The sequence below is a fragment of the Micropterus salmoides genome, unplaced genomic scaffold (assembly GCF_014851395.1).
Source record: "Micropterus salmoides isolate LMB-PRFRI ecotype aquatic unplaced genomic scaffold, ASM1485139v1 Ms_hic_scaffold_11, whole genome shotgun sequence".
NCBI lineage: Eukaryota > Metazoa > Chordata > Actinopteri > Centrarchiformes > Centrarchidae > Micropterus > Micropterus salmoides.
The window spans coordinates 18,909,984-18,932,360 of record NW_024040152.1 but is presented as its reverse complement, the minus strand read 5'-3'; the positions used below and the strand labels follow the sequence as shown (position 1 = coordinate 18,932,360).

Below are 22,377 nucleotides of genomic sequence, written 5' to 3'. Positions count from 1 at the left end.
GTCATGGCAATAGCTGTCACAAGATTATAAAAAAGGCTGTTAACCACAAACCTGTGAGTCACTGTGCTTCAGGCTACAAGCAATCATCACTAGCATAGGGCTGGGCCTTTCTTCTGACTGAACCTCTTAAATGAAGACCAAAATTGTGGGAAACAAGTCACACTATTTTAACCTTAAGTTTTCTATCCATTAATCCTTTAATAAATCATCATTTGATAAATTACATTTTTAATTGCAACCGTCACAAAAATACATTTTGATAAAATGGATTTTTAGAAAGAATTTACTTGATCACATCAAACCAACTGTGAAAGGAACATGCTCGGTACAGCGTAGATAGTATAGACTATTAACTTCTATGGCATTGTGAAGGGAATGGCAACTACTACTGCACCGAGCGATGTTACCGGCCTAGAAGAAGAAAAACAAATTAGGGGCCCAGATAATCTTTTACTTGAAAATATCCCAAATTACAGCATGTAAATGGAAATACTACAAAACTGGAGCTTTGCTCATGTGTTGCACAGTCATGACCAAAATGACCAATATTTAATCCACCTATGTTTTCCTCACCATAACACTGAGTACAAATGAAAATGGTAAATCCACTGTCACTACTCGGAATATTCTTTTCTATTGTGAACAGTTTTGTTTTTAGGACATAAATTCGACAAACATCATTTTCAACAGTATATATTATTGTGACAAAAGAGCATGATGCAGAGTAAAAGACAAAAATAAACATCTTTACAAAATAAATCTTTACACTCGTTGCAAAAAAGTGCTTCATGGGCGCCCAATTGTCTCATTTCTCATATTTTAGTACACACAGTTAAAATATTGATCATTACATGATCTGATTTTATCTACAATGACATTTTAACCAGCATTCCCACCAAAATCACAATATGCACACACGTCGTGCAGGAACGTTAGCTTGGCTGCATCTGTGAAGCTTGGTTTACACAGCACCAGGCTTTCAATGATTGACAATCTGCCTGGGGCAGATTTCACACAGTGCTGTCATCATGACTGAGTCTACACCAGGTAGTGACAGTCTTCATATTAATGAGAGGAGGGAACAGCACTGTAGGTAGTAAAAATACTGGATCCTTTCCTAATATAAAAATGATGGTTTTGGATGACTATGAAAACCCAAAACTTACAGTAACAAGACAATGTTAACAATAAACCAACTTCAACTAAAACAATCATGCGAGAAAGAAGTGTTTCAAGTTTGATTGATTACAAACTATTCTGAAACATCATTAGAATCAAGGTGGCTTGAATTTCCTCTTTGACAGAATAAATAATTGTCCTTCGTTTCTGTTATAAGGCCTGCATGCCTCAGTCCTTAGAATAAGACCTCTTCATGCTCTATCATAAGCTGCACCACTAGTTTCTGCTGTCTCATGTCATTCAGGGTTGTCAAGGCATTCAGCTCCGGTGGCTGCATAAGTGTTGGACCAAAGACAATCCCCAGGTTCTCAGCATTCATTAAATTGTCCTTTTCAAACAGTGTCACCCTGTAAAACACAAGAAGATAACTATTCTGTAAGAAGAGTCGAATCAGGCAAAATACAAAAACAAAGAATGTGGTTTTCTTTTTGGGTGATGAAGGGATTCATCTCAGAAATATTATCATCATTAGTCAAATAGTCTAAATAATTTCCTAAAGAAGCTGGGCACTGTTTTAGCTATAGTATAGAGTATTTATGGCAGTAGTATGGTGTACATGGGATCAACTCAAAATAAAATTCAGTGCGGTAGTATCAAAGGATCAACTCATTCATTGTAGAAATTATGAAAAATATAAAACATTACCAGCCTTACCCTTTAAAAAAAAACTAAAAACATGTCCTGTTTTGACGACTTGTGTGTATAAACTAACCTCTTGAGGTGAGCCATCAGGTAACGTAGGGTCTCATAGTGGGCTGGTGGAAGCTGCAGCAAACTATCATGGATGGCCTCCAGTCTGGATTCAGCATTTGGAATTTCTACATTACATCAGTAATACAGTTAGTATCAGAGCACTGCGGGGTACCAGTAAAACGGTAATGGCATGGAATAGCCCAGAGTGAAGGAGCTCTTACTTGCAGCTTGAATAAATTTAGAATACAAGTCAAATGTAATGACTGGTATGGGAAGGTCTCTTAAGTAGAGCTTCAAAGCACCAGCAATGATGTTGATGTCTGCATAGGCACTGGCACTGATGTCAGCCTTTTCACCATCTGTTGATAAAAAACAGAAAATGTACAACTGATATATATAATTGGACACGATCATAAATAAATGCTGAATGTTCTCATGTACGTCACAAAATTACAGACAGTACTAGGTTGTGCTGTACTGTAGCTGAAACAAGCGTCTTATTTAAAACTATGAACCCGTGAACTAAAACCTCAAGAGGTCCTGGGGCACAGAAATCTGAAGTCAACAAACCTCGGTCAAAGGAGAGCCTTACGTCCTCTATGTGCTCTGAGAAGCCAGACACTCTGTAGAGACCTTCAGATTTCATACCTGCAACAGAAAATTGGGAAGCTTGCCTCAGTTTTTTGGGTGGCTTTTTTTCCTCTTACCACCCTCCCTGCCTCCCTTCTGCACTGTAGATATAAATGAGTTGGAGGAAATTTAGGGTTTACAGTAATGGGATGACTGATTAATTGCATTCTACCTCTCAGTTCTATCTCTTGAATGCACATGTCCACCACCATGGGTCGTGTCGTGTTATGAGCTTTGACAAGCGTTGTGAGGTCACAGCTGAACACTTTCTTTATCCTGCGCAGGTCCGGCTGGCAGTCGCTGGGAACCAGTTTGGAGCACTGTTTGTGTACATTCAGCCCACAGTCTAGAAGAGCAAGAGGGAGATAAGCAGAGAGAGAGATTAGTCTCAGACTGATGATAACACAACCATCACAGCAGGCATAAGGCAGCAGTTTGAAAAGGTTTCCCAGAGTCACTGATAAACTGCACTGTCAGACAGCACAGCCGCAGCTAAGCTGTCTCAGTGCACTGCACCAAAGGTAGACAACAGCGCACATGGCAGCAGGGGTGGAGTTTTTTGTTATAGTTTTAGTCACATGGAGCGTGCAGGACAGCTGGCAAGAGCTGAGTGTGTGCGGGAAGTACGCCCGTTTGTGGTAGCACAGCTTGGAATGAAGGTTTTGAAGGAGCCATACTTGTAGACAGGGGGTGTCTGACTGAAATCATTCATCACAAAAGACATTTTTACTGCCTGAGCGGCGTTAACGCTGGTCTGCTGATTGGGGTCCTCGCTCTCCGTCAGCGCTCACAGAGAGAGTGTAGCAGGAGATAAGAATAAAAAATAGAGGCTAGATAGGGAGTGAGAGAGGAGAAAGAAGTCTCTCCTGTTTCCCATAGCACATGAGGTGTCTGATGATACCAGTGTTTGCCTCTGGCTTATCAGCATGGAAAATGTCTCAACAACAAACACTCTGTTTAGGGAGAAAGCAAGTCCACTGATGTGCACATCATTTCACATCAATCTTGTGACCATGGAGGCCTTGAAAATACCACTGAACTCTAATACGGATCACTTAGTTCTGCTGCTATATTTGGTCAATAATGACACATTATTACATTTACAGTACATTTAATCTGTGATTGACCTGCACTTTATCATTATTTGCATATTTTATTTGTAGAAATTTTCGTTGACAGAGAAACATAACTTATATTTGCGTATAGATATTAGCATGCTGCATCACATGGCATTCCTTTGCGCAGTAAGCAGGTATAAGGGAATTAGTAAATAGCATATAAAAACATTTTGTTTCATTTTGGCTGTGATTAAATATTCTTGAGGGGAAGAGGGTTAAAAATAAAAGTGGCAGCTGTAAAGCTGTGATTATATAAAAGTGTCTGTGCCTTACAGGATTTTTCTAAAGAAAGTGCTGTGATGAGTCATTGACAGGAGGATCTCAACTTGTTTGTGACAGATGTAACAGGAAAAAGGAAAATAACCATAAAACGTGGCATAATTGAACCACAAATTAAAAGAGAGAATTTATGGAGCTGAAACGTCTGTGACAGGGCAGTGTTAGCCACAGATCATGCACTGCTTGTGTAATCCATGACATGCAATTTTGATGTGTGTATATTTACCTGAGCAGCGGACACCCTGGGCGATGAGACCCCACATAAAGTTGGCACAGTACTCACACCAGTGCGGCCCTCGAAAGGTGTGTACCTGTTGTGTATAGACAACATGGTTATACACACACACACACCATATATTGCAAGTCATTACTATGTCCAGACCACAGAACCTCCCTTTTGATGTAGATTGTGATCCCAAGCTACAGTGGATGAGACCCCTCGCCAAATGAGAGCATTTGTATATACAAGGCAGATTAAAGGATTTACTATAATGTGTCTGGCATCTGCTCCTGGGCAATCGGATACATGCAGGCGAGCACAGAGGCAAGCCTGCAAGTCAAAATAACAGATGTACACCCACTGTGCACCCTGAAAACACAGATAAGATGTCAAACGACACACACACACACACACACACACACACACACACACACCCCTTCATAGGGACTTTGAATAGGTAGCAGTAGACTGATGAGTGAAGAGGGCATTACGGCAGGTGGTGAGTGGATGGTTTTTGTTCTTTTTCAAAAGGAGAGCATACAAAAAGCTGGGGGTCATTATAACCTGCCTGTTAACTGAAACCCAGGATACAATTGCAAGAATGCTAAAGAGCCCAGAGGCAAAGTATGCCTAAGTCATCCTTTGTATATTTAAAGAACCATAACTCTATTCTACTGTCCATGATGTACCATGCACTGACACTATCTGACTGAGAGCGGAGGACTGCATAATACTGTTTAACTCTAAAACTGCTTTTACTAAATCAGCAGCCTAGAAAAAAGATCTAAAAGCTTTAAAATCAATTCTAATCAATGTTCTGTTCTGTTAATGGCTTGTGGTTTAGTGTATCCATTAGTTCCACTCAGTGCATATGGGTGTCAGCTGCATGTGTTCTCATCAAAACAACACACACACACACACACACACTATGATGGGACAAGCAAATACAGAGGCAGGCAAAAAAACATCTGTAACTGCATCTCTCAGGGATTACTTAACCACTGCAAAAAACATGTGAGAGCTAATAGAAATATGCTGAAAATTTCTTTGTTAGGGATAAGCCTTTGTTGACTTTTATTAACAAAATACCTGCTCACCTTGAAGTTGTGTATCTTCTCATAGGAGCACTGCTTCTCTGGTGTATCTTTCAAGGCACTCCGTCTCACCAGAGGTGAGGAGATCTGTGGACAGGAGGTCAACAGTTTAATAGGTTTCCACAGAAGTGTTCCCTTGCTCCCCAGTTTGACTCCCAGAGCCAAAGCCAACAGCTCCTGGCGCTTCCTCTCCTGTCTTTTAGCCTTGTGGGTAATCAGCTCCCCTCCTAAACCTCCTCTGTTTTCTTCACCCTCCATGCTCGCCTGGTCAGGTTCCCACAGACTCTCCAGCTCCTCTGGGGAAAGATGTGGAGGCGAGACGTGGGTGTTGTGTAGCAGACGCTCCCGGCAACAGCCCAGCACAGACACGGCAGCTACACTCCACTCCCCTCTGACCCAGAAGGGCGACTGATGACAACCAGCACGGGGTTGGCTCTGCATCTGATCTGAATTGAGCAAGCAAGATAAGCAAGAGCAACAAGAGCGGTAGTGGGCGGCCTGAGGGCAGGAGTGTGCCTCACACAATGGCCCTCTTTCACACGCCCAGAAAGGAAAGAGAGAGAGAGAAAACAGGGTCCCAGATGGGGAGGGGCTGGGAGGTTGAGAGTGAGGGCGGTCGGGTGCTGTCAGGTCTGCTTCACACAGCTCAACAGCTCTGTAAAGCAGGATCAATAGTGCAGACGCCCCCTTTTATAGCAGAGAGCACACTCCCATTAGGGGGCTGCCTTCCGGACACACTCCACTTCACTTAACTGGAGATAATGCTCTGCCAGCAGCTCTCAGTCAGCACTGGGTCTCCTAAACGGGTCATTCAGTTGCTCAAAGACAGACCCAAGATTCTCTGGCCTGACAGAGCCGAGGCTGTGTCCTTGTAATTCAAACAGATCTTGACCTCCAGCTATGCCAGTCGGCTGGTGGAATTCCCCGCATTGCCGTCCAGACTGGATCTTCCAGACACTCTGACTGCAGACTACTCCTGCCAGTCACAATCATTTGTCTCAGAGGACCAGCAGAGCCAGACCATCAACTGGGATTGGGAGGGATTACTGCCATAATCCTTACACAGGGAATAATCCTGCAGTGCCCAAATCCAAGTAAAATCCCATAGGAGGCTCATTTGCAGGTCCTGCAGCCATATAGTATTTTACCAGTGGGGGTCTGTTGCTATGTTCGCGCTGAATTTGTCCCTATTAGCTCTGCTTGTAAACAACCAGTAAACCACATGGCTGTCTGCCTTTTTAAATTAATAAAGAAGCTCTGACAGCAGTGCAAACTACATAACAAATATCTGCAAGATTTTATACTAAACAGCTATTTTACAGAACAGCTAAGCTTGAACATGGTAAGACATCACGGAAAATAAAGATGAACTGATTTATTAAACAGGGAGGAAAGGTTAGAAAGCCAGTGAGCACTGGATATGTGACGATAAAAAGCAGCAGCAAAGGTAATACGTGGCAAAAGCAGAGATCAAAAGACCCAAAGACCAACTGCAAAGCAGAGATAAAATGAAAACACAGACACAGAAGCAAAGTAAAGAAATTGCTGTGGGCCTTTTGTTTATCAGCTATTTCTTTTTGTCTCTAATGTCTGGGGGCAACAGTTGACTGGCTGATAGCTGCGAGAGTGACAGGACAGGTGAAGATATTTGTTATTGTGGCTGACATTCTTTGAAAAGACCTACGCATACCTTACCATACAATTCGGCTCTACAGCTAAGTCTGACGGGACAGATGAGGAATAGACCACTCCGAGATATTTTAGCCCTGCGAGGTGGGAGGGCGGGAGGGAGGACAAGGCCTGCGGTCTTTGTCTGCAGGCAGATGGCTTCTTGTCTCTTAAAGAAGAGCTTGGAAGAAAGGCCACAAAAGGTGGTCACACAACAAGCTCTGTTTTCTTTTCAGTGCCTTGGCTCTTTTATTCCCGCAAGGCTTTGTGAGAGCTCAGCTGAGCGGACTCCGTTGTGAGTGAGTACGTGGAATCATGGGAAAACGGCACAGCAGGCACTGACACAGTAAGACAGCAGGATACAGCTATCCACATTCCAAACAAAACACCCTAACAGCATCTAGTGACAAAAAGAAAAATAGACATACTATGAAGGGTATAGCAGTCAAAGACATCGGCCATTATTCAAAAATGGAAGGAACTGCCTCTTTTGTCGCCAATAGGAACACTGAAAATTGATCTATTTTTCTGTGTCTGAGGCCAAAAATAAATAACCAATTCTGAAAGCCTGAAAATGTACATGTGTGAGGACCGTTTTTTGTTTTTTTTACATTTTACAACTAAAATACATAAATGGCTGTTTTTGTATTTTTATAGGGTGAAACTCTCGGGAGAGAACAGGTAATTATCCCAACAAACAACATGACAACTTCTTTAGAACTCTTTTCAGGTCATGCGAGCAGACCAGCTTGTCGACACCCCCACTGAGATAAAACCAGTGTGGTGAGTATCAGGAGGAATGTGGCAGAGGTTTTGGCCACTGAGCAAATTCCTTTACATGCAAAGAAAAGGACACTCAGGGAGGTTGATCTACAGGTTGAGTACCCCCCCAGTGATCCTTTTAATTACACAAGAATTTGCTGTTGAGGCAATATGGTAGTATCAACCTGACACTGAGTAAATACATGTGAATGTTAACTATACAGTGAAGCTACTATGGCTGTAATGCCTCAGGGCGTGGCTGTGTAATTGGTAAACTTGAAGTTCAAAAAGCAATCACATATTCGAGCCACCAGGCCAGGTCTCTGCTTCTTGAGCACATAATATTCGAGCAGACAGAAAACACTTTTCTCCCTTCTCACTCTTTTGGAAGTGAGTGGCAGGTGGTTTTCAAACGCTGTCTGACAAGACCTGCCATCATCACAGCTGTCACTGACTCAGATCCTCATGTATAAAACTTGGCGTGAGGAATATGAAATCAGTTTTACAAACGCACCTACATAACTGACAACGTGGCATTTAGCAAGAGACGAGCTCCAGATTTACTTGCCAAATGGAAGTTAATTGGAGTCTGCAGTCCACAGAGCAGCGGTGCTTGACACTTTTCAATAAAATAAGTGTGTGCTAAGCAAACAAAGGTTAGTCTGTGTGTCTTGGAGCACTTGTGAGCACAGTGCTCTGCTTCGAAGGCTTCCCAGATGTTGGTAGTGGCATGTGTATGAAACCTTATATGAAACCACTATAAGTCAATGACCGATGGCCATTAGGTCAAAATGTTGCATTACTGGCTCATGTCTCGAATAACAAAGACCAAACTGGAGAGTGATGATATTAATACTGCAACTGATGCTCCAGCTGACAGGGCTGTTATGCATCTGTCACTGACTGGCTGTCAAGCTGCCAAACTATAGGCTGACATTTTGAAGACAGAGTATCCCCCAAGCAATGAATCTGGTCTTTAAGCTGAGAGGTGCATACAAGACGCAGCTCATAAAAAACCTACCAAGAAATCATTTGTATCCATTAACAAAAAGAGCTTGGTGTGAATCTTAGGGCCATCATCAGGCTAAAAAAGAGACATGGGGAAACAAGATGAGATTGCCACCTAGTGGAAGGATAGTTACGATTTCCAGTTAGATATTCATACATTCCTCATTCCTCGTGGATACAGTAAATCATTCACAGACTTTAACCCAACAACATCTCACGAGTGCCAATGAATACAATGGGCAGTTTGTCTCATCCAAGATCAGTGTGTCTGATATGCATGGCAGGTAGAGCAAAGTCTCAGTCCCCTTGGTCATCATTACCTTTGAGAGGAGGCAACAAAGCATGGCAACAGTGAACACACCCAGGGGCTACAGGGATAATGTAAGTCTCACTCACAGGACAAAGTGTCCTCTTAGCACTCTCATCCTACTGGTAATGTTCAGCAGTGTGGAAGCAGATCAAAATTATGGTATTATACAGTGTCTATCACAGGGCCCAGGGAAATGGACCAGATAATCTCTCTGTATCAATCTATCTATCTATCTATCTAATACTGGCTTATTATGCCAGTTATTACTGTAGGTATTTGGATAATTCAATTAAAAGAGTTTAAGGGCTTTGTTTGGCTGGCTTTTTTAATTGTACATATGTAGCACTTTGGAATAACTATTCTCATTATTAAAATGTAATAATGAGTAAGTCCATCTGTTAGCAGGGTTGCAAATAACAATTTCTTTTAATCGATTATTCTGTTTAATTTCTACAATCCATTGATTCACTAGTTAGTGTCTAAAATGTCAGATAAATGTATAAAAGGAAATAAAATGGATTTAGATGAGGAAATTGATACCACGCCCATGGAGCTTGCCTGGCCACCTAACAGTGACAACAAAACTCAAGAAAGTTACTTGGCCTGGACAAGAAATAGTCCAACAAATAACATCCTAATATGTAATTTTTACACTTTGGTTTTTGTACAGATTAAACAAATGAGATATAACATTTCAATCAGTGATCCATAGAGGTGCTGGTAAGTGTATTTTGTTTCCTTTACACAGAGGCAGGCAAGTGTTTCCCCCTGTTTCCAGTCTATGCTAAGCTAAGCTAACCAGCTGCTGGCAGAAGCTTCATATTTACCCAACAAACATGAGAGCATCGAGTATTCGCAAATGCGTATTAGTCTGGATCCTCTAGTTTCATTTCCAAGGGGCGTTATAAACAGACGCAGACCTACATGCCTCTGAATGCAATTGAAAAGCTACAACCAATGAGAGCAACGAAACCTTTCATGTAGTGCTGAGCAACACATGCAGAAGATTCTCAATACAGCTAAACAGTACACTAAAATGTATCTGAAAACAATTGAGGTGGGAAATAGGTAATACAGCCTCTTGATTCATATAGATGAATTAATACATGGATGCTTGAACCTCTCCACTCTACACCACCCACAGTGTACAAAAAAGTACAGTACACCTAAACATAAATGCATATACTCCTCTACTCACCCTAAAACTCACCCTTTCATCTCTCTGGAAGGTGACCCTGCGTGGTTCTGTGCGTTCACGGCTCAGTCTGTGCACCATCTTGTCCTTGAGCAACGAGGTGTAACCTAGATGCTCATAGATGGGGTTAGTGGTCATTTTGGCAATGTACTCCGCCGCCTTGGTCTCAATGTAGAGAGTTATGAGAGCGTCCGTCACAAGGTCATGGACCGACTCAAACCTCTTCTCCCCGACAAAGTGCTTCCCGTCATAGAACAGTCTGTAGTTGAGGGTCTGGTGCCCAAACCTGGATTAAGACACATGGATGAGGACATGTTTGAGGACAGAGGAAGTAAAGACAAGCAGAGGTTGTTGAAGTGGTTGAGTGGGTGAATAAAAGTGAACAAGGTGGACACTGAGTTAGGACTGGGCTCCCAATAGGGCTGACCTTTCTGGGATTCTGCGCTGCATACTGACAGTGTCGGTACCTTAAGGCCAAGGTGTGTGTCCCTGGCTGTCTTTGGCTCTCCCTGATGAGGTAAGCGCCCTCTGCTCCCGCTAGCAGCTCATCTGCATATTCTCGAGGGATCATCCCATGAAATCTGTAAAAACAAACAAACAAACAAACAAAAATTATATAGTAGATGTAACTCTCCCTCCCATATTATTATTAACCTTGGAAGCACACATACACAAAATAGTCATCCACCCACTTAACCCCTAACCACATCTGATGCAAGGCAGTAACGATAAATAAAAACATTCATTACACAGTCATATCTAAAAAAATTGTGATAAAAATGATGACAGTAATCAAGTTACACTCACTCTCTGCCATAGTATTTGGGTCTGCTCTCCATCTGTAAACCAGAAGAGGACATATTGGCTAGAGCAATATGATGTGAAAGCTCAATTAAATGGCTTTGCGAATTGTTCTTACAGCATGTGTGAAAGATAAAGGACTCTAAGCCACAGGACAGATTATCTCCATCTGTGCCCCCGCGTCTATTCGCAGCTACCAAACCATAAAACCGGGTGTGGAGATGAATTACAGGCAGTGCCAGAAAACGGCTGGTGATAGATGGCCAGCTGTAAATAATTAATATTTTGTGTGTTACTGTGTCATGCCAGGGTGTGTAGTGCGTCTATGTTATAAGTCTCACAAATGAGACGGCAAAAAACAAACAACCCATTTCTTATCTTGATCAGACAAGCATTATACAAATAACGCCAAACATTAGCATGGGGATTCTCTATGATAACATGAGGTGCTTTTAAAACACTGTCAGTGTTAACCATTCAGATTTCCATTCACACATACTGTACGATAGTGTGGGATCTCTTTTAAAATTCACAGTGACAATCATATTAGATTTGGTAATATGTCAAACATATGTGCTTTCTCACATAGCCAGCCCACAACTTTGACTTTGCTCATCATAGCCTGGCAAAACTCAATGTGGGATGAAACATGCATCATTTCTGGTAGGCTGTACTGTACAAAATAAGACTGACAGTTCTCTCAGTGAGGGCATCAACAAGTATGATAACTTGCTCCATGAGCTTTATTCACATAGCTGAGGGAATACAGTATGTGCTGTCCATCTAAAGTGTTCCTGCTGCTTGCATCAAGTTACTATCCTTGTTACAGTCTTAAAACAATAGTCAGGTGCCCATATGAACAATGGAATAGGTTTGCTTGCTGTAATCAATCCCTCTGTTTATTTGTAAGAGAACATTACTAACTTGCTTCCAAGTAAAGGAGGACAAAGTCCACACTCATCATTCTGTGCAAAAATGTATTCCAAAGCTTATCTGAAGCTGAATTGAGGCTTCAGCTGTTTGAGTTAGACAAGTCAAATGGATGTCACCCAAAATTGCAGTCTTACAAGTACAAAATTCCCTCTTTTAAGACAGACATGAAAAAGTCTTTTAGTTTAAGTTAAATAGCAGTTCTCTCCTTCAGACAGACTCCCTACTCCACCTGACTGAATGAGCATACAAACCACCTGCTAACACAGAAAAAAACACGGTGAATGTTCTGAAAATGTCAAATTTCTCTTAAACTATGCACCAAAGTACAATTCGCACAGTTGGAGGATCATGCTTACTTTTCTAACTCCACCACCAAGTTTAAACTGTTCCCCATGAGAGGTGAGAGTTTTAAGAAGCAATGAGTCTCTCCCCATAGGTTACTGATAGGTCTCACTTCCAGCTGCCAGGCTCAATCATTTCTCAGTGATTTTGTTCCATTTGCTAAGGTGACTAACTACATGTGCTAAGAAAGAAAGACAAAAAAAACTTTCTTGCGTCTGCCTTTGAATTTGCATTTTCCATCTTTTGTGAAGCATGTTGTAGCTGATCTTTTTCTATGAAATGAAGCTGTAGTATTATTATGGTGTTTTGTGTCCGATTTGTGAATTTTATTTCAACCATATTACGTCGTAATGCCAAAATAATTAGTCGATTAATCAATTAGTCATTTGACAAAACTAATCGATGACAATATGAATAATAATTTTTTTTTGTTTCGGAGACATTTACTATTCACTTTTCATATTTTTAAACTATATGTTTAATAAAAATATAAAACTAATAATTTCAGCCCTATTGTGTACAGATTTACTGACCTCCTGAGGACATGTGATCCTCTTTGGATTCGGGGCTTCCTGCTGTAGCTGGTACACTGTTAAAGAAGCACATGCAGGTTAATTAAGGCCGTCTGCCCCTCTGAGTTACATACAAAGCTCATTGCAAGTTGTAATTATGCACATATTGTAGATTTGTTACCAAAATAACAACCTTAATACACACATAAGTTTAAGGAAACTTAATGATACAGTGCAACTTTCATAAAGTGGACATCATAGAATATCTCTTCTTAACAGCCTTTACAGCTTTTGACCACAGCAATGGTAACAAGATACAAAAGGATCCATTAGCTTATATATGCAAGGCTAGCCAGTCAGTAGTTTATGTGACAGGAACCATATATATGCAAGAAATTTGTGTGAATTAAGACCTATTGTGCACTCACCTAATGTGCACTTACGTGTACACAATAGTCCCTTCCCAGCACTTACAAATACATGCTGCAAATCCTAACTTCTCTGTAGTAGATGTACTTACAGTATTAAGGGAACTTAAACTAAATCAGCGAAGCAAAATGAAAATGGAATAGAGGGATTTGTAGCAAGCAGAGTAATCAGCACGAACATCTGAGCAGCCTCAGAGAGTAAGTACATTACAATTACATTACAATTAGTGATTGAAAAGTGAGAGAAGCCAAAACACTGCTGATGTTTTCCAGAAGTGGATGTCAAATTAGAAGTATTACCACAACAGGAGAATCAGAATCCGTGTATGGTTCGTTCTTTTATTATTTGTTTCAAAACCAAATCAGAAAAAAGAGTTTTGTTTTTTTCAGAACAACGGTAAACAAAGAAACAGACATCTGTTTTGTTTTTCTGTTTTAAACCCAAAACTGAAAAACAAAGGAGCTGCATTTTGTTCTATCACCAATGTTGTATCCCTACAACCCGTTCTTACTCCCGACTCATCACATATGGACGCATGGTCAAGGTTCATTGGTATTGGTTTGTAACACTGGGGATCCCTATAGCGTCATAGGTTGACGCAGTGGGGGAAGCCCTGTAGCGTCAGTTTTTGATGGTAAAGGTAGGTATATGATCTTTAACAGACAAGTCTGAGTAAGGACATGGTTAGGGCTGCACGATTTGAAGATTATGTGATTATTGTGGACAATTTTGCGATTGCAATGTGATAATGAAACAAATTGTAGGCTACTATGAGTCTACTTGCTGCTGACATTTTGAAATGTGTATTCCTCAACTTAAACAAAGTTAAACTATATATATATAGAACATATTGTATATACAGTGAGGAAAATAAGTATTTGAACACCCTGATATTTTGCAAGTTCTCCCACTTAGAAATCATGGAGGGGTCTGAAATTGTCATCGTAGGTGCATGTCCACTGTGAGAGACATAATCAAAAAAAAAAAAAATCCAGAACTCACAATGTATGATTTTTTAACTATTTATTTGTATGATACAGCTGCAAATAAGTATTTGAACACCTGAGAAAATCAATGTTAATATTTGGTACAGTAGCCTTTGTTTGCAATTACAGAGGTCAAACGTTTCCTGTAGTTTTTCACCAGGTTTGCACACACTGCAGGAGGGATTTTGGCCCACTCCTCCACACAGATCTTCTCTAGATCAGTCAGGTTTCTGGGCTGTCGCTGAGAAACACGGAGTTTGAGCTCCCTCCAAAGATTCTCTATTGGGTATAGGTCTGGAGACTGGCTAGGCCACGCCAGAACCTTGATATGCTTCTTACAGAGCCACTCCTTGGTTAGCCTGGCTGTGTGCTTCGGGTCATTGTCATGTTGGAAGACCCAGCCTCGACCCATCTTCAATGCTCTAACTGAGGGAAGGAGGTTGTTCCCCAAAATCTCGCAATACATGGCCCCGGTCATCCTCTCCTTAATACAGTGCAGTCGCCCTGTCCCATGTGCAGAAAGACACCCCCAAAGCATTCACAGTAGGGATGGTGTTCTTGGGATGGTACTCATCATTCTTCTTCCTCCAAACACGGTTAGTGGAATTATGACCAAAAAGTTCTATTTTGGACTCATCTGACCACATGACTTCCTCCCATGACTCCTCTGGATCATCCAAATGGTCATTGGCAAACGACGGGCCTTGACATGTGCTGGTTTAAGCAGGGGAACCTTCCGTTCCATGCATGATTTCAAACCATGACGTCTTAGTGTATTACCAACAGTAACCTTGGAAACGGTGGTCCCAGCTCTTTTCAGGTCATTGACCAGCTCCTCCCGTGTAGTTCTGGGCTGATTTCTCACCTTTCTTAGGATCATTGAGACCCCACGAGGTGAGATCTTGCATGGAGCCCCAGTCCGAGGGAGATTGACAGTCATGTTTAGCTTCTTCCATTTTCTAATGATTGCTCCAACAGTGGACCTTTTTTCACCAAGCTGCTTGGCAATTTCCCCGTAGCCCTTTCCAGCCTTGTGGAGGTGTACAATTTTCTCTACTGTCTTTGGACAGCTCTTTGGTCTTGGCCATGTTAGTAGTTGGATTCTTACTGATTGTATGGGGTGGACAGGTGTCTTTATGCAGCTAACGACCTCAAACAGGTGCATCTAATTTAGGATAATAACTGGAGTGGAGGTGGACATTTTGAAGGCAGACTAACAGGTCTTTGAGAGTCAGAATTCTAGCTGATAGACAGGTGTTCAAATACTTATTTGCAGCTATATAATACAAATAAATAGTTAAAAAATCATACATTGTGATTTCTGGGGGGTTTTTTTTAGATTATGTCTCTCACAGTGGACATGCACCTACGATGACAATTTCAGACCCCTCCATGATTTCTAAGTGGGAGAACTTGCAAAACAGCAGGGTGTTCAGGGGGTTCAAATACTTATTTTCCTCACTGTATAACAAGTAAAACAGGAGGCATCTAGAAGCAGCAAATATGGGCACACTGGCACAGGCTCAGTGTACATCTGTCCACTGCAGAGACTCTATCCACAACCTGGAGGAGGAACTGTACATGAGTGTATTAAATAAAGAGTATACTGTTTAGTTAATAGTTTACTGTTAGTATAACAATTATATATTAAATAATGGGGTGGTGATGGCGCAATGGATAATACTATGCCTTTGGTGTGAGAGACCCAGGTTCAATCCCCCACTGTGATCCATCCACCATGTCCCTGAGCACTTAACCCCTAGTTGCTCCAGAGGCGTGCGACCTCTGACATGTATAGCAATTGTAAGTCGTCTTTTTTTTTTTTTTCATTTCTGTGAGTTTTTATTCATTAAATCCTTGTGCAAGCAAAATGCTCTACATTGGTCTCTAATTTATTAATGCTAAGTACTAACTTGTTAATAATCATTTTGTTCAACATTTAAAGAGGTGGTATTATGCTTTTGGTCTTTTTCCCTCTCCTTTATTGAGCTATATTTCTTTTTTGTGCATGTAACAGGTTTACAAAGTGAAAAAGCCCAAAGTCCAGCCCAAAGGGAGTTCCCATCTCCCACAGTAAGCACTGCTCTGAACCCCTTGAAAACAGCTCATTTGTAGTCCAGCCCTTCACTTCCTTTACTTGTGACATCACAATGAAAACGGGTCATAAAGCTTGCTAAGCGGTTAGCTGGGTCAGGCACGCCCTCAAACCAAGCTAGTCTGAGTGGAGGCCCTTTGGCTCAACTTGCCTTTGTTTGGTTTTCTGTTGTAGAAATGTTGTACCTGTACCTGCTTCCAGGTACCTTTTTTCATATCACCTCACCTCACCTCAGTCGAGGTTCCAAGCGAGCTGAGGGATACTAAAATGTAACGTGAAAACACGACAGACTGCTGATTGGTCAGACAGAATCACTATTCACTGCATCATCATTGTGTGCACTGGAGGCCAGTAACAGAAAGTTTTATATTTTACAGTTTTCGTATGTAATTTCATCACTAAATCCACTTCTGAGAAGTTTTGAGGTGAGAAATCAGCTGTGTAACGTTAGATTTCCAATATTGACAGTTTTACGAGAAGTGATGGCGGAACAAAAATGTGCTTGAATATTTTCGGAGTTGAGGAGCTCCGCAAGTGGCTGCGGGGGAAGCCTGTGCCAACCCGCGGGAGGAGCGTGTGAGGCCGGCCAGCCGCCCGCTCACAGAGCCCTCTGCTCCCGCCGTCACACAGACCGCTGCAGCAACAACGGCAGAGGAAAACACAGCTGGAAGGTTTTCATACCGCTTATCTGTCTTTACATTCTGAGGAATGTTGAAATGTTGAAACTTAAAAAAGAGAAAGCTGTGTGGATCGCTGTTGTGTGTGTGTCGCATTGAACATTACGTCGCGGCAGCTGTGTGTGGCGTCGCTATGACTACAAGCTACATACCATCTCTGGGTACTACCTGCAATGGAAAACGGAGCAGGGCCGAGTAGAGTCGAGTCTATCGAATTGCACTATGTTGCTTTTTTTAGCAAGGCAGCATAGATCGTTAGAACACCAGTAACAGTTCAATGTTTAGTCCTGATGGTAAGATGTGGAACAATGATGTTGTGTGGTTGTGGACTGGTAGTAACTTACACCATCTGCTAGGTTACAGTCTCAGTCTGAAGTGGCTTTGATTTGGATCACACTACCTTGTTTCTTACGACCCGCCCTTCTCTGCGTCTGATTGGCTAATAGTCCTTACCTGGGAACAGCGCATGTGCAACTCTCAACAAACATTTTGTACAGGTAAGATGCATCACTCTGTAGCTCAAGAGTGGAGTGTACAGCGCACAGGGTGAGAAGAGAAGCTGCAGCAATGTGCAGTATGAGAAATATATTGTGTTTTTTGAAAATTAAACCATGTAAACTTGTTCTGGTACAACCCCTAAATAAGATTTTGAACCTGAAAATGAGCATAATACCACCTCTTTAATGATTTGCTGTAGCACGTCAAACTTTTTTTAATGTCCCACCCCATCCAGGCTGTGATTGGTCGTTGAGGAAAAGTGACTGACAAGCATGTCGGCTCTGTGAAAATTTTAACATGTTGAAGAACAAAAGGCACCGATACAGCTAACGTTAAATGGTAGCAAGACAAACTCAAACCTTCCTTATCTTCCCCTAGTTTTCTTCTGTCTTAGACTACTGCTTCAGCTGCAGTTGATCTCTGTATCTGTCACAGAGCGGCCGGCATTTCTCTCGTCGCTCCGGTGATGAGTCCGAATATGCTGCTTTTGAATGATTAGCAGCGGGGCGGGGTGGGAGTGAGGGTTACGGTAGGTTGTTGTCTTAAACGTTACTGGCACACTGTTTATAAAACATTGAGCAGTGTGCAGTGCACACACTGAAGAGTGTCACACAGTTTTTTTCTGTTTTATTAAATCGCACGGTTATAGTGATGCGGTTATGTAATCGCACATGACTACATCGCGATTGCGATTAGAATAATCGTGCAGCCCTTTGACGTGGTTGGGCTGAAAGGAAGGCCAGAACCCGGACTTTGAATCAGGAGACTCATGCTCTTAATAATACATAAGCTCCCCTGAAAACATTATTTGTGATATTCTGGGGGATCTCTGAAATACTGACAATGCTATTTTTTGCCCTTCATTTAAATTGGAAGCTTCCGGCTTCATCCAGCCAGAGGGAATGATCACCGACCGTCCACAGCGCGCCAGGTAGCTCCCACGAAGCTCCTCTCTCTCGCCCTGTACGCTCCAGTGCCCCACTCCCTGTCCGGTAGACCTACTATGGGTTGTGTTGCCAGTGGAACCAGCATACTGGACTGTCAGTGGTCGTTCCCTCTGGCTGGATGAAGTCTGATGCTCCTGATTTTACGCATAATCCATGTCCTACTGCACCTGGAGGCTCTCTGCAGCGCTGCACAACTTTCTAAATTCTTCCATCTCACGAAGAAAATAAAGCTCAGGTGGAAACAGTGTAGAGAGGCTGAATGAAAATTACCCTAACATTTTAATCCGTGTATGATTCGTTACTATAAAGCTCGCCGAATTAACTAATAACCGTTCATGTTTGCTGTGCACCACTGGATGTACTGACAACTATCAGTGAATTTATTTGATACTGAAGAAATCTTAAAACGGGAGGATTCTCAGGCAAATTCTGAGGTGCTCCTGCTCCAGTTGCTAGTGAGTTACAAACTGAGCCTCCTGTTTTTACTAAAAATAAAACTAAAAACCCACTTATGTAGATGTTCAAGCTCATCTTAATTACTGGGCCCCGCCATCGCCCAAGTGTATCTGCTGCAGGTTTATCAAGTGTAACACACAAAGCTACATAAATCGGACCCATTAAATATCAAAATCAATATTTTTCCATTTTGGTTTTAAAACACAAAAACCAAAAATTTACTTGGTTTTGTTGGTTTTTGTTTTTTTCTGATTCGGTTGAAACTAAATAATCAAAGACCGAACCATACACGGATTAATCAGTAGCTGAGTATCTTTCTTCATATCACACTTCCACATTTCTAAGCCAGACTCTATATAAAAATTGTGTGACAATAACAGAATAATATCTTTTCTGTTTTATACTGTAATGCACTCGCTCCTAGATGCATGTTTGGCAGACTATAACCTTCTGAGATGTGGATGAGGACCGAACACCACAACAGTGTCCTCATGCCTAAAAACCGGTGCTACGGCAAACAGAATCACTGTGTGAGGTTGAGCTAAGCTTCTCCAGGCAGGGGGAAGGAAGACTCCTGACTGTGAATTTTCATGTTTTGTCAGGCTGACTTAAGCCAAGCAGCAAGATCTGGACATCATCCATTCCTGTGACACAGTGAGCTCTAAAAATACCTCAGCAGAGGACCAGTGGAGTCAGGAGTAGATGTCAGACTTCAGAGGAGCAGCATTATTGGAAAATTATACAGAAGAGATATTTAATACAGAAGAAAAATGTATATAAAAGCTATACACTGTAATTGGTTAAACTCTAATCAGGACAGGCACAGTTTCCAGCTGGATTTGTGCTCTGCTTTAACAAATACAGGAGTCAACCCACTTACTCTCACATGGCAAAAACATTGTATAACGAGGTGGGTGTTCTCAGCACCCCATTTCAACTGAGCCTTTTTTGCAGGTAGAAAATCTTATTTTCCACAGTGATGGTAACCTATTTTACTCAGAGATCAGGAATCCGCTGCTTTGCATTTGTGCATGTGTGAATTCGTTGTGTGGGTGAGTGTGTTTCAGTGTGTGCGCATGTGTGTTGAGCATGTGTGCATAGCCTTTTGAAACCTGCAGCATATCTAACTGTACCATGTACAACAAAACCCAATTCTTCAAAGTGTTGCAAAAACATCTCTGTTATTTATGAATCACAAATAAATGTGCCGTTATTTAAAGAAACACACTAAAAGGCCAAAGGCAGGTTAAAACATTGCTAATCAGCATATAAAATGAATTAATTACTCACAGTAGGACTTCCATATGGGCGGTTGGTAATCCTCAGGGTCTGTGAAACACAAAAATAAAGCAGGTTTAGTTTGTTAGGAACTCACTGTGGTGTTAATAGACTGTGCCCTGTTTTCTCTCATTAAAACATCCGTTTATATCCCTTTCCCAGCGGACTGACTGTGAGCCCTTCACCATGATTATGTCACAATTATTTATCCCTCTGTAATAATGATGCATATGGATTCACGCTGTGCAGCTGCCTCTTGGGATGTACTTCTAATCAGTGTATCTGCTTCAAGGACAATCAATGCAGATGTAGGCTTGTTTTGCTAAACATTGTGTGGGCACACACCTGATCTATATTAAAAACAAACACTCTATTCTAAGAAATGAGTACAAACACGGCAAAATTAACATAAGCAAATACAATTTAGAGCTCGTCACCCACAGGAAGACTTTTATCTGGGAAATGTGGTGGCTGATTTATGATTACGTGAACACATTACTGAAATATATGATGGAGTGCCGTTATAGCTTGAAAAGAGTTAGAGAGGGGATAATGAAGTAAATGCCCTTGTAGCAGCTGATAATTTACCAAAGTACATACCTATCGTGTAAAGTAATGACTTGTAATAAAACGTGTCACTAAATGAGTCAAAAATGTGGCAAAATGTGCTACTATAGTACACTGCCAGCAATGTAATAAAATGTCTGGGCCTCACGTTGACATAAAAGATTCAGCATACTTTTACTAACAATATAATAATGACCCACATCTCATACCACAAATACTTCGTATGTTGAGGAAGGCCAAGAGATGCTGTTAAAAGCTTTGTTGAGAATTGCTATGTCACAGTACTATTTCCAAGGTCAAGTATGAACCTTCAAACTCAAATAATGATGGTGCTTCTGTATTACTTTGTGATATTTTGTAAACACATTGGTTAAGACAAGGTAGACCCAACAGAAAGTAATAATTTTGCCTGTAACAACAATCATTTAACATCATAATGTGATGCTATTCATTTGTGATAATATTTACAAGTTTTGATACATTTGCAGAAACACTTTATTGCATATATGTCCTGCCTGATGAGTATGCCCAACACACTGTAATGCGGTAGGACCTTTTTATACAGTCTATGGGTAGGACCCACTCACATCGATCATTGTGGTCTATTTATCAAGTAGGCAAATGATCCCACTTGCCAACTGCACGAAATACCTGTGATGATGATAAATGATTCATCTGCCTCTCCAATGTTTAGCGTAATACCTCTCATTAAATTCCCAGCACCACTGCTGAAAGACTAAAACCGACTGTGTGAATAATGAATCATGTTGGTCCAGATAATACATGCTGTTCATTTAAAACATTCCTCTGCACTCCTCAGCAGATTAGCGCCACACCCCTCTGGGCTAGAGGGAAAAACATAAAACACACCTGAGAAGGTGTGAAAACCAGTGAGCACTTGTTGGATGTGGGCACTGAGGTGCGGGCAGCAAAATTGTGAAACTTCCTCATATAAATGTCATCATTGTTAAAACCAGTTCTCTTTGTGCATAAAGGCTCTGTATTATTCTGGTGCTTTATTTATCTTTTTTAACTGACACTAGAGGAGTGGGCGAATAGAGCATTTCATTCATGCTGTTTTCTCTGCTCACTGCAGCAGGAGATTAACTGGAGGCTGGTTGCAACACTATCAAACATTCCAAAAGCTCATCATTGCTTCGCATCTTAATAGCACGGTTACTCCGGAAAGAGCTGAATTAATTCCACAGAAAAAAAGATAAGATAGGTGCATATGATCAAATGCTGAATAATTATGTAAATGATGAAAAAGCAGCTTGACTGAGAAGTCAGTGTTTTGAGAGCGAGTGTTGCTAAAGCCCTCCATAGAACGTCTGCCTTCGAATACAAATAACTAGGCTTCAGGCTCAGTTTGCTGATGTGTGGCCAAGCTGCTTCGGAAAATGTATTGTCCTAACACTGAAGCTTTGTCACTGTGTATTGCACTGAGAACAGTCTGAAAGATTTATTCCACTGCGGCTTGTTTAAAGAATGCGATTTCATCTGGTTGACTGCCAAGTATTCTCTTTTCAATCTGATTCTTTTTAATGACGAATGGCATTTCAGTCTGGAATTCTGCAGCGGCTTCAGCTCAGAAAAGGGAGCTCTTAAGGGTGGGTTCTGATACAAATGCTGGTACACACTTGCACAAACATACACACAAATACATCAGGCTAGACTACATACCCAATCTCAACCAAAAC

At 41.4% G+C, this 22,377-nt stretch overlaps 1 protein-coding gene across 2 annotated transcripts in view; it reads right to left on the bottom strand.

The window, feature by feature from the left end:
- Positions 1-173: 173 nt before the first annotated feature.
- The window catches only part of chn2 (chimerin 2), a 29,736-nt gene continuing 7,532 nt past the window's right edge, over positions 174-22,377 (bottom strand). Inside the window, exons 4-15 of one of the 2 annotated variants that reach the window (XM_038711668.1) lie at positions 20,123-20,161; positions 12,766-12,821; positions 10,964-10,995; positions 10,624-10,737; positions 10,160-10,442; positions 5,217-5,300; positions 4,126-4,210; positions 2,675-2,848; positions 2,443-2,520; positions 2,094-2,231; positions 1,892-1,997; positions 174-1,526 (exon numbers count right to left, since the gene is read on the bottom strand). In XM_038711668.1, coding sequence (XP_038567596.1) covers positions 1,355-1,526; positions 1,892-1,997; positions 2,094-2,231; positions 2,443-2,520; positions 2,675-2,848; positions 4,126-4,210; positions 5,217-5,300; positions 10,160-10,442; positions 10,624-10,737; positions 10,964-10,995; positions 12,766-12,821; positions 20,123-20,161 — 1,361 coding nt within the window. In that variant the 3' untranslated portion in view covers positions 174-1,354. The remainder of the gene's footprint in view (positions 1,527-1,891; positions 1,998-2,093; positions 2,232-2,442; positions 2,521-2,674; positions 2,849-4,125; positions 4,211-5,216; positions 5,301-10,159; positions 10,443-10,623; positions 10,738-10,963; positions 10,996-12,765; positions 12,822-20,122; positions 20,162-22,377) is intronic. The other variant, XM_038711670.1, reaches the window with a different exon arrangement.